This window comes from Equus przewalskii, chromosome 4 (genome assembly GCF_037783145.1).
Source record: "Equus przewalskii isolate Varuska chromosome 4, EquPr2, whole genome shotgun sequence".
NCBI classification, from domain to species: Eukaryota; Metazoa; Chordata; class Mammalia; order Perissodactyla; family Equidae; genus Equus; species Equus przewalskii.
Genome location: NC_091834.1, coordinates 61,136,456 through 61,152,601, shown reverse-complemented (window position 1 = coordinate 61,152,601; position 16,146 = coordinate 61,136,456). Strand labels below are relative to the sequence as shown.

The 16,146-nt window shown below is 49.4% G+C and overlaps 1 protein-coding gene across 17 annotated transcripts in view; it reads left to right on the top strand.

The window, feature by feature from the left end:
- Positions 1 to 14,090, top strand: part of NOD1 (nucleotide binding oligomerization domain containing 1) — a 49,439-nt gene extending 35,349 nt beyond the window's left edge. For 15 of the 17 annotated variants that reach the window (XM_070616142.1, XM_070616137.1, XM_070616133.1 and 12 more), the window contains 5 exons: positions 2,541 to 2,624; positions 3,522 to 3,605; positions 5,733 to 5,816; positions 9,340 to 9,423; positions 12,959 to 14,090. In XM_070616142.1, the coding sequence (XP_070472243.1) occupies positions 2,541 to 2,624; positions 3,522 to 3,605; positions 5,733 to 5,816; positions 9,340 to 9,423; positions 12,959 to 13,031 (409 nt within the window). In that variant the 3' untranslated portion in view covers positions 13,032 to 14,090. The remainder of the gene's footprint in view (positions 1 to 2,540; positions 2,625 to 3,521; positions 3,606 to 5,732; positions 5,817 to 9,339; positions 9,424 to 12,958) is intronic. The other 2 variants (XM_070616144.1, XM_070616143.1) reach the window with 1 other exon arrangement.
- The last annotated feature ends 2,056 nt before the right edge of the window (positions 14,091 to 16,146 follow it).

The window sequence follows — 16,146 nt, the reverse complement described above, 5'->3', positions numbered from 1 at the left end:
GCACATAACAGGAAAGTTACCATCTTAACCATTTTTAAGTGTATAGGTCAGGGGCATTGAGTACATTCATATAGTTGTGCAACCATCACCACCATCCGTCTCCAGAACTCGTTTAAACTTGCAAAACTGAGCTGTATACCCATTAAACACTAACCCCCCATGCCCCCTCCCCCCAGTCCCTGGCAACCACCGTTCTTTCTGTCTCTGTGACTCTGACCACTCTAGGTACCTCGTAGAAGTGGAAGCACGCAGCACTTGTCTTTCTGTGACTGGCTTATTTCACTTAGCATAACGTCCTCAAGGTTCATCCATGTTGTAATATATGTCAGAATTTCCTTCCTTTTTGAGGCTGAATAATAGTCCATTGGATGTATTTACCACATTTTGTTTATCCTTTCATCTGTCGATGGACACAGGTTGCTTCCACCTTTTTAGCTATTGAAAGTAATGCTGCTATGAACATGGGTATAGAGATATCTCTTCAAGACCTTGCTTTCAATTATTTTGGCTGTGTACCCAGGAGTGGAATTGCTGGATCAGATAGTAATCTTATTTATAATTATTATTTTTGTGTGTGTGTGAGGAAGGTTGGTGCTGAGCTAACATCTGTGCCCATCTTCCTCTATTTTTCATGTGGGACACTGCCACAGCATGGCTTGATGAGCAGTATGTAGGTCCACGCCCGGGATCTGAACCTGTGAACCCTGGGCTGCAGAAGCAGAGCGTGCGAGTTTAACTACTGTGCCCCTGGGCTGGCCCCCTGTTTTTAATTTTTTGAGGAGCCACCATACTGTTTTCCATAGCAATTGCACCATTTTACACTCCCACCAGCAGTGTACAAGAGTCCCAATTTTTCCACATCCTTACCAATACTTGTTATTTTCTGTTTCTTTGATAGTAACCATCCTAATGGGTGTGAGGTGGTATCTCATTGTGTTTTTGATTCTGGAGGCTTTTAAAGCTTTGTGTATTGTTATAATTTTTTCTCTATTATAAAATAAATACAGATAATTTTAGTTGAAATTTTATGGAAATTATAGTTCCATTCTATGGAAAATATGAAAAATATAATAAGTCACTCAGAAATAATTATTGTCAACATTCGAGGTCAGTTAAGTTTTTTTGCTCTCTCTTACACACATGTGTGTTCTATGCTATTTTTTAATATACTGGAGGTCAAACTATATGTACAGAATTTTATTCTACCTCTTTTACTTAATCTCATGTCATGAGTAGTTTTTCACTTTATTAAAAATTTGATACTATTCAATGTATACTACATACACTTTTTATGCAAAACATTGAAAACTCTCATTCCAGAGTGTGTTTTTTTTTTTTTGAGGAAGATTAGCCCTGAGCTAACATCCACTGCCAATCCTCCTCTTTTTTGCTGAGGAAGACTGGCCCTGAGCTAACATCCATGCCCATCTTCCTCTACTTTATATATAGGACGCCCGAAACAGCATGGCTTGCCAAGCGGTGCCATGTCCGCACTGGGGATCTGAACCAGTGAACCCTGGGCCGCCAAAGCAGAATGTGCAAACTTAACCGCTGCACCACCAGGCAGGCCCCTCATTCCAGGGTTTTAACAAGCCGTGCCAGGCGGGATGTAGGCAGGTCGCTGGCTTGGTGGGAGCGTGTTGCTGGGGCAGCCCTAGTCATGTTGTGATGGGCCCAGCAGACTTGCTTTGCTTTATGCAGACTGTGCCCCTCAGCCTGGTTGGAATAGGCCAGGCGCTGTTCTGAGTGTTTTGCATAAATTAACTCAGTCCTCACACCAGCCCTATGAGGGAATGCTCTTATTAGCCCCGTTTTACAGACAAGGAGTCGAGGCCCCAGGAGATTCTGTAATTCGCCCAAGCGTGCACAGGTGGTAGGAGGCAGAGCCAGCATGTGGATCCAGCAGTCCGGTGCTGGAGCCTGGCATCGTACCAGGCAGACCCTTAATGAGCCAGACTCTCTCAGGTTATCTGCTCTGGTGGGGGGAGTACAGCAGCTCCCCATGAAAACAACAGCAGTCTGCACAGCTCGGTTTGGTAACATCCCCTTTGCATAAAGGAGCCTTGCTGATCAGGTTTCTGGATGTGCTTCCGGACGGTTGCACCGTGGAAGACCTGAGTGTGTCTCCAAGAATGTCGCTGACCACCGCTCAGAGTCGAATGTGCGTTGCGAGTCCAGCCCTCCACGGGCCTTGCTGCAAACCTGTGTCCCCTGCGGGGGACATTTCTGGGACAGTCGTGAGCTCAGGCTCTCTGACGTCAGCTCTCTGAAAGTTCAGGGGTGAGACCTGGTCTCCAATTGTGCTGTTCGCTGATCGGCTCCTGTGCCCATGGCTTCTGCCGCCCTTTGTCCTTACATTTCTCTTTGAAGTGAAATCCAGAGCAGCTTGCTGAGGGGCTGGTGCAGGAATTCGTCCCCAGGCCGCAGCTCCAGGGCCGGAGCAAAAATGTCTGCCCGCTGAGTGTACAGTCAAGCCGTGGCCCCAGCAGGAAATCAAGGGGAGCACGAGCTAACTGTCACTGTCTTGCCTCTGCCCTCAGGATGTGGGGGAATAGAATTGGTGACGAAGGAGCGAAGGCCTTCGCCGAGGCTCTGAGGAACCACCCCAGCCTGACCAACCTGAGGTACATGCTGCCATCTGAGACCCGCTGTCCAGGCGCCTCTGGGCTTTCTAGGGAAGAGCCGAAGGGAACGGGGGGTTGGCATTCCTTCCAGGGGTAGTGTTTGTGTGTGTGATTTTTCCTTTGTTGAACGTTTTTACTGATGTATGAGAAGCATCCGGGAAAGTCCGTTGCACCGAGTTCAGCTCGGTGATTGACAGACGCGCACAGTGATGGAACCATCACCCAGAACATGACACGGGACGTTGGCAGCCCCTCGCCAGTCTCGCCGTGCCCCTCGGGAGTCAGGGAGGAATAAGTCCAGATAAAACTGAAGGGGACACTAGGCAGCAGATTCCTACCCCTTCCTCATTCTCAGGATTGTGCTGGGACAAAAGGGGACCCTTCGTTTGTGTAAATGGATGTGCTTCTCCTGGCCTTGGTTTAGGCCTCTGGGCTTCTGAGACGTGGGTGTCTCCCTGTTGCCCGTATCCTTCCTGCCACTGGAAGAGAATCCAAGATGGTGGGGGCAACAGCAAAGTCCCTTCTTTATGAGAACAGAGGAAGCTCCTCCAGGCCTCCTTGATAGGCACCTTGAAACTGGCAGCCCTCTGAAGTGGAGCTCGCCAGGCCTCCTTGGCCCGCAATCTGCACTGTGACCAGGTCTCGCCAGGGTTCCGTCTCCTGCCTGCCCTCTTCTTGAGCAGTCTGTGCCTGTCCTCATGTTCTGAGTGTGGGCCTGGAGCAACAAAGCCTGGGCAGCCACCAGTGAGGCCGAGCGCTTCTGCTTTCTGCCTCGAGTCAGCCTGGCCTGGGCAGGGGCCACCTCCGGGAGGAGTCCTCCCAGATGTTTTGGTTGCTGAAATGTAGCCAGAGGTAGACGTGTCTCTAATAATCTACCCCAAGTGTTTTCTTTCCCAGTCTTGCATTCAACGGCATCTCTACAGAAGGAGGAAAGAGCCTCGCGTGGGCCCTGCAGCAGAACACGTCTCTGAGAATATTCTGGTAATAACCAGTCATTTTGAAAGGTTGGGTCTTAGGGATTATTCCAAAGATGGCACACGGCCTGGAATCTTAGCTGAAAAGCTGCCTCTCAGTTAGAAAGGCTCTAGGCCTTTCCTCAAAGTTCAGCTGAGAATTTAATTTGCTTCTAGAGAAGAAAACAGCCGTTCCCAGAAGCACAGACAGGTTCAGTGCCAGGGGGGGTGGTACGTGTCTCGGAGCTGTTTACACTGTTTTATTTATTTGTATTTTGTCTGCTTGCCTGTATCATAAATCCCCTGCGGGTGAGGAAATTGTATTACCCATCTCTGTACTCTCCTCTCGCAGCTTAGTGCTCCTGAGATATTGGCTAAATTAGGGAAGGAAAATAATGAAAATGTCATCATGATGAGAGTTCCTATACCAGACCTGCTGGCCAGTAAATGCATTTTTCATTCTTTTCCCCTCAAAAAACTTTAAAAATATTTTGAAAAGTAATATGTGCTTTTTTGAAAAAATGTAAGACACTGAAGTCTGAAAACTAGGAAGTGAGAGTAGCTCCTCCCTTGTGTTCTCCAAATGTAAGCTTCTCCTTCTGGCCTGTGAAAGTGTATTCTAGCTGCCTTGCATATTCAATTATCTGTCTGTAGATGCAGATAGACATATTTCCCTTTTCTTACAAAAGAGAATAGCATTTGGCAATTGCTTTAAAAAAATATTTTCACTATATCCTGTCCATATTTTACATGTCACTTTATGTCAGGGTTTTTCAGTCTCAACACTGTTGACATTTTGGTCCGCATAATTCTTTTCTGTGAGGGGTGGTCCTGTGCATTGTAGGATGTTTAGCAGAATCCCTGGCTTCGTTTCATTACGTAGCATAGTTCCCCGCAATTGTGAAAAATAGGTCTCCAGACACTTGCAAATGTCCACGGAAGGGGGAAATGGCCCTGGTTGAGAGCTCGTACTCTATAGGGATAATAATAATGCCAATACCCAGCATTTCTTGAGTGCTGACTGTATGCCACACATTATTTTCAGCCTCTTACACGTATTCACTCACTCACTCTCACAACCACCCTATAAGGTCTGTACTGTTACTGTTCACATTTACCAATGAGAAAACTGACGTCCAGAGAAGTTAAACCAGCTGCCCGAGGTCACCCTGCTAGGAAGTGACACACCCCCGGCACGTCTGGCTCCAGAGCCCCCTTACACACCATGCTCTTGTGTCTCGTGCTTTGTACTCATTCTCTCTGAGGGCTGTACAACGTCCCGTCGAATGTACAATCACAGTTTATTTTGCCAGCTGCCTCTATAGATGGATATTTAAATTTGTTCAGGTGGTACATCATGAGCAGCAGTCCTGCAGTCAATACTGCATGTGTAGATCCCTGTGTACACATCTTTGCACACAGTAGGGTCAATTCCCAGCAGTCTAATCATTGGCTCAGAGTGCAACCACCTGAGATTTGGATGGTCACTACCAAATTGCCCTCAAGGGATGATTTTTTAGTGTTCTTTCTAGTCCATTTTTCTCCCTTATTTATTCTTTCCTCCACTGGCACAACAGGGTTTAACGCTATTTACACCCAGAGCTTCTAGCCCTCTGCTTTATCCAGACTACTTCTGGTTTTAAGAACAACTGAGAGACTTCTTGAAGTTTCAGTCACTGAACTTGGGTCCTTCACAACAGGCCTCGGAGCAAAGCGCTGAACACATTTTAACGTGCAGTCAGCGGGCTTTCTGGGTCTTCATCCCACTGACTTTGGTGACACGCTGTCGGTGGCGTTCGAGGGAGCTTGGGGGCTGGAGGAGACCTGAGACAGAGGCGTTGGCCACTGATTCTCTGTGCGCCCTTATCTTCTGTGAGATCTGAGGGCTCAGCCAGGATGGAGAGCGAGTGTGGGCTGTCTGCAGCAGCAGGGCTCAGGAGTAGGAGCTTGGGTAAAGGATTTGTGCTAGAAACCAATCACTATTTTTTGTCTGGAGCTCAGAGGCTGGGCTTGGAGCCTGGCTGTGTCCTGGGTTCTCAGCAAGTGATGGGCAGCATCAGCCGGAGGGGCCTGGGCAGGGGTCCCGCTTCTGTGAATTCATTAAAAAGTGTGTGCCAGCTGGGGCTCCCCTGAGAGAACACTTCTTCTTTTCTAGGCTCACCAAAAATGAACTCGATGATGAAGTGGCAGAAAGCTTGGCAGAGATGTTGAAAGTCAACCAGACACTGAAACATTTATGGTAACTCCGAGAACCTTCAAATTTCAGACTGTGCTACTTTTTAAAAATATTTTTTTGAGATAAAATGCACATACCATAAAATTCACGCTGTTAGAGGGTACGATTCAGTGGTTTTTAGTATATTCACAGGGTTGTGGAATCATCACCACCATCTAATTCTAGAACATTTTACCTACTCACCTCCCCCACCCCCAAAAACCTGTACGCATCAAGCAGTCAGTCCCCAGCCTTCTCCGCCCCCAGCCCCTGGCAACCACTTATCTGCTTCTCGTTTCTGTGGATTTGCCTATTCTGGGCATTTCACAGAAATGGAATCAGACAATATGTCGTCTTTTGTCTCTGTGTTCTTTCACTAGTGTAAGTTTTCAAGGTTCATCTTCATTATAGCATGTACCCATTTTTCACTGCTTTCTATGGCGGAATGCTCTTCCATTGTATGGATATTCCACATTTTGTTCATCCATTCATCAGTTGGTGGACGTTTGGGTTGTTTCTACTTCTTAACTATTGTGAATGATGCTGCTGTGAGCATTCAGGTACATGTCTGTGTGTGAACACGTGTTTTCATTTCTCTTGGGTATATACTTAGGAATAGACTTGCTGGGTCATGTGGTCACTCTGTGTTAAATTTTCGAGGAACTGCCAAACTGTTTTCCAAAGTGGCTGCACTACTTTACCTTCCCGCCAGTGCTGTATGAGGGGCCCATTTCTCCACATCCTCGTCAGCACTTGCCATCGTCCATCTTTTTGACTCTTGCCATGTCATTGTGGTTCTGATTGGCATTTCCCTGATGACTAACGACGCTGGGCGTCTCTTCATGTGCCTGTTGGCCATTTGTGTATCTTCATTCGGAAAAATGTCTCCACATCCTTTGCCCACTTTTAAATTGGGTTATTTCCCTTTTTACTGCTGAGTTGTTAGAGTTCTTCATATATTCTGGGTACTAGACATTTACTAGATGTACAATTTAAAAATATTTCCTCTCTTTCTGTGGGCTTTTCACTTTCTTGATAGTGACCTTTGAAGCACAACACTTTCTCATTTTGATGAAGTCCTATTTATCTGTTTTTTCTTTGGTTTCTTGTGCTTCAGGTGTCTTACTAAGAAACCATTGCCTAATCCAAGGTCATGAAGATTAAGCCTAAATTTTCTTTTAAGTGTTATAGCTTTGCTCTTCCATTAAGGTCTTTGATCCATTGGAGTTAATTTTCACATATGGTAAGAGGTGCGGGACCCACCTCCATTCTTTTGCATGTGGATGTCCAGCTGTCCCAGCACCACTTGTTGAAAAGACTGTCTTTCCCTTTTGAATGGCCCTGACTCTTTAAATCAATTGACCGTAACTGCCTGGCTTATTTCTGGACTTTCTATGCTAGTCTGTTGGTCCATATGTTCATCCCTATGCCAGGACCACACTGTCGTGATTGTTGTAACTTTGTGGTAAGTTTTGCAATCCAGAAGTGTGAGTCTTCCAACGTTGTTCTTCTTTCTCAAGATTGTTTTGGCTATTCTGGGTCTCTTGCATTTCCATATATGAATTTTAGATCACTTTGTCAATTTCTGTAGAAAAGCCGGACTGTGCTACTTTTACATTTTTTTTAAGAAGGATGCTTTTTGTTTTTTTAAAGATTGTCATCTGCACTAACATATGTTGCCAATTTTTTTTCTTCTTCTTCTTCTTCTTCTCCCCAAAGCCCCAGTACATAGTTGTATACTCTAGTTGTAAGTGCCTCTGGTTGTGGCATGTGGGACACTGCCTCAGCGTGGCCTGATGAGCGGTGCCATGTCTGCGCCCAGGATCCGAACTGGCGAAACCCTGGGCCACTGAAGCGGAGCGCGCGAACTTAACCACTCGGCCATGGGGCCGGCCCCTTGTTTTTTTTTTTTTATTTCTGGCCTGTAGACTTTCTTTTATGCCCTTCCCTAGGTGCCGGGCCAGCCCCTGCTGGGAGAACAGAGCCAGAACAGGGCTAGAGAGCGAGTCTTGGCTGCTTCATGCGAGCACAGACCGCATTGGCCCCAGTGAAGGTAGCCCCCTGGGCACAGTTGCTCAGCACTGCCAGGCTTCTTAGCGCTCCTCCTACCCGGCCTCTTGCCAAGTCTTGGCTGGGGTAGCTCACACTGCCCCCAGCAAGGCAGAGGTGGTGCCAGTGGTAGCAACCGGGAAGGTGATTAAAAAAACAGCAGGGTTTAAGTGAATGCAGAATTCTGTGCCCACTTCCGGGTTCTGTTTTTGCTCCTTTTGCAAAAATGTGCAAGTGACATTGTGGTTGTGCTTCCCAGAAGGTCACCGCCTCTGCCACGGAGCCCGGGGGTTCCAGCTGCTGCGCAGCCTCGCAGTTGTGTGTGCTTGGGCAGTAGTGGTGACGAGAGCTCCCTTCCACCCGGCACTGTGGCAGAGATTGTGAGAAATACTGCACACACGTCCTCCCATTAAAACCTGACACACTCGGGGTAGGGGAGGGTTCTCTCATAGTTATTCCCATTTTACAGATCAGGCAACCGAGGCATAGATAGCTTAAGCTTCTTTCTTCAAAGATCTGTAGTTGAAAAGTGGGGAGTAGGTGTGTGCGTGTGAGGGGAGCTTGTAACCACTATGCTATGCTGCCCCTTTAAGGGGTTGGCCCCTTCATGCTTAATTTCTATAATCTCATCAATCACAACAGCAGAGGCCCTCATCTTCCTGGTAGGGCTGCCTTCTTGGGTCAGCGCCCAGGATTTCTAAGGGTCAGGTTCACCAGTAGCCGCCTTCTACAAATAGCCGGGAGTGAGGAATGAGCCTGCGATGAAGTGTAGACACATCACTGCCTCATGCTGCGTTTATTTCCCTGTTGAGCTGGAAGCCTAGCTGCCCAGGGGAGCATTTGGGGAATCGCCCGGGGTTCCTAGCTACATCGGAAAGTTTTGCTTCATTTGATGAGTGCTACCCAACACAGCGGGCTTACTCTTAGAGGCCCCGTTGTTGATGGACCCATGAGTGGCAGCAGGAGAAGTGTTCTCCTCCCTCCCTCTCAGATGTCGGAGAGGACATGGGACCATCTTAGAAGCCTTTGTTTCCCCCAGAGAAAAGAAGGGCCAGTTGGTAGCTACTTCATTTTAAAAACTGCCTTGCATTTCCCTTGCCACTGGAAGGAGATGTCAGAAACAGTTCCCCAGATGTGTTTCTTAGACTTTGTTGTTCAGACTGGTGGTTGCCCAACATTTTTGATCGGGCACCCCTGCAATGAAGAATGTCAAGCACACACACACACGTCTATGTTCATGTGGTAAACTATCTATGTATGAATATATAGATACATTATGCTTGCTATAAAAATATACAAAAAAGGGAAACATTTTATAGGATGTCCTTTATTCTGGTGGATCTGATCTAGACAATCTTAGCCAGGTTAACAGTCCGTTCTTCCCCTGCCTCTGTCTCTTATCCCACCATAGCCTTACAACTCTCTAACTACTTCCTAACCAAGGAGGCAGATTTAATCCAGGATTATGTATTTGATACAAGATATGTTCTTCCCTCAGGCTTATCCAGAACCAGATCACAGCCAAGGGTGTTGCCCAGCTGGTGGATGCATTACAAAAGAACACTGGCATAATGGAGATTTGGTAAGACCCATCCACCGCTTGTTGTAGTAATAGTAACAACGATTATTTACTCATTACCATTGACTGTGTAGGGCAGCTTCCATTTATTCCTCATCTTTCCAACAATCCTGTAAAGTAGGTGGTATTATCTCCATTTCACAGATGTAGAAACTGAGGCCCAGACCGCCTGACTCCATAGTCAGTGCTCTCCTGCCCAGCGCCCTGTCCTGTCTACCCCCTGGGCTTGCAAGGGGCAAAATGCCCAGGAAAGGGAGTCCCACTGGAAGTGAGTCACTCTGGCTCGTGAGACTGAGAGATGGATGTGCCGGCCTGGAATCTGGGGCTCGTTTTTCCCCTGCTCTGGGCTTCCTGGGCTTCAGGAGACACTTCCAGGCTGGATTTGAGTGGACTTGTGCTCTTTCTCAACTTGCCGTTTCTGCTGTGAGGACTTGCTTATGCCACTCCACTTTCTTGTCTCCCACGAGCCACATACAGCCCCAAGGTGGCCCTGGGCCTGGAGACTGTGCAGGGGTTTTGCCTCAGGAGCAACAGTTACAGCAGTGGAGGTGCTGGGATGTGGCAGCTAACCGGACAGTCAGGCCCTGACGGCTTGCGAGTCCTGACGAGAGCGAACTGAGAGCAGAGGGCCCTGTGTCCCTGAACGCAGGTCCCAGGTGCCCCGGAATCTGTTCTCTGCCTCCACCCGGCCGAGACAGCCCTGCAGAGGGGGGGCTCCAGCCCACTGGAGAGCCCGGCAGGGGGCCAAGCTGGGTTCCCTTGAGGACACAGGCCACAGGAGTGCACCCTCCCCTGGTGGCTCCCTGAGATCCGTGGGGCAGCCTCACCATGAACCTGGACCCTCCGCTCGGGGGGTAGTTACTCATTACCTGCTTTCTTCATGACTAGGGAGAAGAATTACACAACCAGAAACCATTAATCGAGGTCCAGCTCCCTGACCTCAGCTCCTAGAACAGTGTTTTTTAAACTTTGCTTTGGAACTTGTTAGTGGATGATAGAATCACTTTGGCGGGTTGTAACCAGCATTATTTAGAAAATGAGATTGCAAAGAACACGGTACCAAAACATGCTGTGCAAAGTATGAAGTATTATTTCATAATCTAATTTCAGGTGTGTGTGTGGGTGTGTGTATGCGTAGATGCTGGTTCACAATGTAAAGAGCAATTCTTATTTGGGGGTCACAGGTCAAAAAAACTTTTGAAAAACACTGTCCCAGAGAAGAGCACTGACGGAGGACCCTGTGGTGCATGCGCCGCCCCTCAGCCCGGGAGGCGCTGGAGAGCTAGCAGGAGCTCAGTCTGCATTCATCTGCAGCCCCCTCACCCTGTGATCCGTGCCTAGAGCCACTCCGTGTCCTGCTGACTCTGTTGTCTGAGGACACCAGAGGGGGACAGGAAGGAGGCAGGCCAGGCGGCAGGACGGTTGGCAGATGAGTCGGCCTCCACTTTTCTCAGAGGCCGGTTGGGACAGTGTAAGGATATGCAGCGGCCTTCATTCTGTTGAGCTTGAAAATGTGCCTCTGCAGCCTCCCGACGGCCACCATCCCTACACAAGGAGCTGTTTGTGTAGGGCCGGGTGTCTAGCTTCCAGGCGTGCGATCCAGAGCCTGAAGCGGGTGCGTGTGTCGGGGTGGATCCGGAGAGGGCGAGGGCGACGGCTCAGGTGCTGGCCGGGGAGCGTCTTCGCTTCAGGTGCTGGCTCGTCCCATGTGTGTGACTGACTTCACGGGACAGGGCCCTGCGGAGTTTCTGGCCCTGTCGGCCCTGTCTGGGGGCTGCCACACCAGGCAGCAGGGCTGTGGTCGAGCTGGCAGGCGAGCAGGGAGCAGGTCTGCCGGGAGCCACCACTGGCACAGAGGGACCATCTCTGTGGACTCGTTATGTGTGCTGACATTCATTTCTACCTCGTCCCTGTCCGGAAGGAACTTGAAGTCTGAAGTCCCTCAGTGAGTTCTGCTTTCAAAGACAGGAAGTGGAAGTGGTCAGTGACCTGACCTTGTAAATTATAGCATTTATCGCACTTCATTGTAATAGCTTTTCCAGACGGTGAGCTCCTTGAGGGGAGGGCCTGTGTCCTGGTCACTGCTATGTCTCCAGCGACTAGTGCTACATCTTCATCCATTTCTTGAGTCCCCAGGTGCTTGAGTGCCAGGCACTGTGCTAGTACCGAGAATCCTGTGGTGAGCAAAACAGACCTGCCCTTCTGGGCTTACCATCTAGTGAGGGAGACACACAGTAAAGAAAAAAATGATTGAAGGAATTATTTGATTACAATCGTGATGAATGCTATAGAGGGGAAGCTAAGAAGGGACCCTAATACAGATGAGGCTTCAGGGAAGGTCTCCCTAAGGAAGTGGCATTTCAACTAAGCCATGAAGGAGGAATGGGAGTTAGCTGGGGTGGGAGGGAAGGTGTTCCAGGTGGGAGGAGCAGCACATGCAAAGGCTCTGAGGCAGGAAGGAGCATGGTGTCCCTGAAGAGCAGCAAGAAGCTGATGTGCCCTGGGGTTCGGACAGGATGGAAGAGTGGGCAGCAGGAGGCAGAGGGGATGGGCAGAGTCGAGACCATAAGAGATCTGTGGGTCATGTTACATATTTGGGGTCTTGATCCTAAAAGAAATGGAAAAGTCATTGAAAGATTTGAAGCAAAGAGGGATGTGATCAGATTTGCCTTGTAAGAAGACCACTCTGGCTCCTCTAAGAAATGGACTTGAGGCGGCCAGAGTACAGGTGAAGGGACCAGTCAGTGGGACATTGCAGTGATCCAGAGAAGAGAGGGTGGTTGCTTAGACCAGGATGGTAGTGGTGAAGATATGGAGAGGTTCCAGGGAGGCATTCTACAGATGTTTAGGGAATAAAACAGAACTTTGTGACCGAGAGAATATGAAGATGAGGAGGAAGGTGTCAAGGGTGAGCCCTGGGTTGGTAACTTGCACAGCTGGATGAAAAGCAGTACCGTTCGCTGAGCTAGGGAACCCTGGGGGGATGTGGCCACTTTGAGGTGCCTGGGACACGTCCAGGTGAAGACGTCAAGTGCGTTAGTGGCAGCAGAGCAGAGAGATGTGGGCGGCAGATCACTGACATAAGGATGGGGCCAGGGCATAAATGGAAATCTGTCTAGAGGAAATCCATTATTTAGAGGTCACTTGGAGGAGAATGTGGGGAAGGAGACTGAGATGGAGGGGCCAGACTTAGGAGAAAAACCAGAGAACGTAGTATCAAGCCGGGGGAAGGGAGTGTTTCAAGAAGAAGGAAGAGGGCAGGACAGCCTAATGCCTGTGAAGGCCAAGAAAGACAAGGCCTGAAGAATGTCATGAAATCCAGGCTTATGGAGGCAATTGTTGACCTTCATGAGACGCCAGTCATAGGGTGATGGCAGCTGGAAAGGATTAATATTAATGTCAAACAAGTGTTCCAACAGAGTGCCTTCCTTAACTTCGGGGTCGTGTGAAGCACGAGAGTACGTTAGGAACACTTGCTGGGAACGCGCGCCCAGCAGTCCCTGACAGCTGACTTGGGTGCTTTGTTTTTTTCCAACAGCCTAAATGGAAACTTGATAAAGCCAGAGGAGGCCAAAGTCTTTGAGGATGAGAAGCGGATTGTTTTTTCCTGAGAGGCTGATTTCCTGTTTGTGGGCTTGGCCCTGGGGGCTGTCTGGCAGCAGAGGCCCCTGTGCGGTCTCCTGTCTTGGGTGTCCGACAGGGCTCTGCTGAGACGGGGCTGCCGTCACCACGCAGATCAGCTCGGACTGGCCAGCTCCCTGGGCAGCGGTTGCAGTTTTGCAGGAAGAGCGTGCCTTGTGAGCGTTGTAGTTACTGTCACTGTACCGTGAAGAGGCCGTCGTGCATGTCCGTGATTATCTTAATCTGCAACTGGAGGACTAGGGCTTTGAGCTCACACAGACGCCTGCCCTGAGGACCAGAGGGCGTGAGCTGGTCGCTGCTGTCTTCATTCAGGAGTCAAGGACGTGGTGCAAAGTTGGCGCCAGTTTTCTTGGAGAAAAGGTGCTCAACGAACAAGAATTGTTTTACCCAAAACATTCTCCTCCTCCTCAGTACTTCCCCATGTGTTGATAGTATTCCTACCGTACAGCTATAGATACTGAGGTGTGTGCAGCGTGGGGATTTCACTTACGCAGGTTTTATAGGGAGATCGTGTTGAAGGAAGGACTCGTCACAGGCTTTTTAGCCCTGGAGTCTCATTTTCTGCTGACAAAGATCACTGGATGCCCTCTTGGCCAGACTAAGAAAGGACGAGGCCTTCGTGGTGCTCGGTTTCCACTCAGGGCTTTCTCCTGGCTAGGCTGACCTCCTCAAGGCCCATACTACAGACAAAGGTGCTCTGCCCCGAAGGAAGAATAAATGCCCACCCTCGGGAAGGAACAAGGCACAGCTGGCCCTGGCGGCCCCGCCATCCGAACAGAAGCTTCTCTCCCTCTCTTGCCCTCTTGAGGGAGGGAAGTCTCTTCCTGCCGTGGAGTAGCTGTGAGGGTGACTGAGTTGGAGCCACGACTCAGGCTCCAGCTGAGAACCTGGCCAGCAGAGTGTGTTAGAGACCTCCTACCGTGGTCGGCACACGGTGGGTGCTAAATGGGCGAGGGGAGAGTGACATTACCAGGTAACTTGTTCTTTTGCCAATTCATTTGTTAATAAAATACTGAAAATACTCATTATTTCTAACTCTCTGAGTCTGGGATCTTTTAAACTACACTGTGATGCCCCTGCATTGGGTGGGGCCCTGGGGTGACGTGCTGTGAGGAGAGCCTGATGAAGGCAGGCCAGAGGCATCTGCAGTTTGATCCTTTGCCAGCCGCTCCACCTATCAAGGGACCAAAAAAAGCCGAGGAAGTGACTGAAGCCTCTCCATCTGACCTCCAAATCCATACGGGTAGCTTCTCAGAGGAAGTGACTTGGATCAGGGGTGGCTGGGGCCAGGATACGCTGGCGTGGGCTGAATTTCAGGACCCTCGCCACCATGCCGTGATAGGTCCTGGCAGGCCAAGCTCAATGTCCACTACCTTCCTTGGTTGTTCACTGCTGAGCGGAGGACCCAGGTGGGCCTGGCACCCACCGTGGCAGGAGGCACCAGCTGACTGATAGAGGCCAAACATGAGAGGGCAGGGGTGAGGGGACCCTCCAACAGTACCTTTGAGGTCTCAGAGGTCCAGCCTGGCTTTGGACAGCAGTCCCTGTTAGGAAGAGTGCAATTCAGGAAGGCAGCCTGGGGAAGATCCTGTGTGGTCATTCAGCCACATGGCGGCCATGCCTCTAAGGCACTGCTGTGGTGGGTCCTACCTGCCCCTCCCCTCACGCCAGATCTGGGGACTCACCTAGTAGTCTTGCCCCACCTCTGCACCTGCCCCCCAGGCAGCCAGAGTCTGGGCAGCAAGGATGCCCAGAAAGCACAAAGGAATGCGCGGGGCAAGCGGAAGGCCAAGGGTGCTGAGAGCAAACTCCAGACTTACCGAGAGAACCACACTCCTCAGCTCACAAATTCATATTTTATTAAACCACTAGAACTAAACTTTGGAAAGCCTAAAATTTACTCGGAAACTACTAAATATGACTGCTTTTGGAGACTATCGAAATTAGAAGTGCTGCCTCTAAGGGAATTACAATTTGTGTGGTGTTGGCTTAAATTCTATTTGGAAATACTCTCATCTTCTAGATGGTGAATGACATTTTCTAGTTCCTTATAAAAGTGAAATCAGGCTCCTCATTTACTAGAAGGTTCTCCTTTACCCACAGGTAACCTGCTGTGCCGAGAAGTGGAGACTTTTCCTAATCCAGAAAAAGACAATTGAAAATTGAAAGAAAAAAAGGGGGCCTGCCCAGTGGTGCAGTGGTTAAGTTCACACGCTTCAGTGGCCCGGGGTTCGCCAGTTTGGATCCTGGGTGCAGACATGGCACTGCTTAGCAAGCCATGCTGTGGTGGGCGTCCCACATATAAAGCAGAGGAAGATGGGCACAGATGTTAGCTCAGGGCCAGTCTTCCTCAGCAAAAAAAAAGGAGGATTGGCAGTGGATGCTAGCTCAGGGCTAATCTTCCTCAAGGAAAAATAAAGGGAATCCCACAAACTTGGGATATGACTGTTTCTTCCCACAGGACGTGTTGGTTGGTTTTAGGAAGGAAATACCCCCTCCACATTTCAGACCTGCATTTATGTCCATGGTGATTTGGAACCTATAAAAAAAGCCATGTCGAGTCACTGTGTGGCTTTAGGTCAGGTCCTAAGACTGTCAGAATCTCAATTTCCTCCTTGAAAAATGGGGATCCTAGAGTACTGACTCAAGGGCTTGCTGTGAGGATGAAAGGAGCTGACGCATGGAGAGCTGTGCCCCGTCCGGGGCCACTGCTCAATATCTGATCGTTATTATGAAACCAACGTTCCTCATCTCCGCTCGCGATGGCACCCCCAGGTGGTTCTCTTCTCACTCTTGGGCTTAGGGAACTTCCCAACAAGGTCACATATGAGACTGGAAGTTCTCAAAGTCAAGTCCAAAAATATCCACTGTCAAGCTTCCTGCAGTATCCTAGCTTTGTCAGTGAAAAGCACAGCCGTTCACATTTTCATCATTACCAAGAGCTCCACCGTTGAAGTGTCACTCACCGACCACAGGGAGGCGCACCCGTGTCTTCACTCCCAGTAAAGAACATAGCAGGAGCTTGGTGCCACACAGCGCCAGGCCCCTGAGCCTCTGCCAGGCGTTCCTGTCAACTGAACTGAG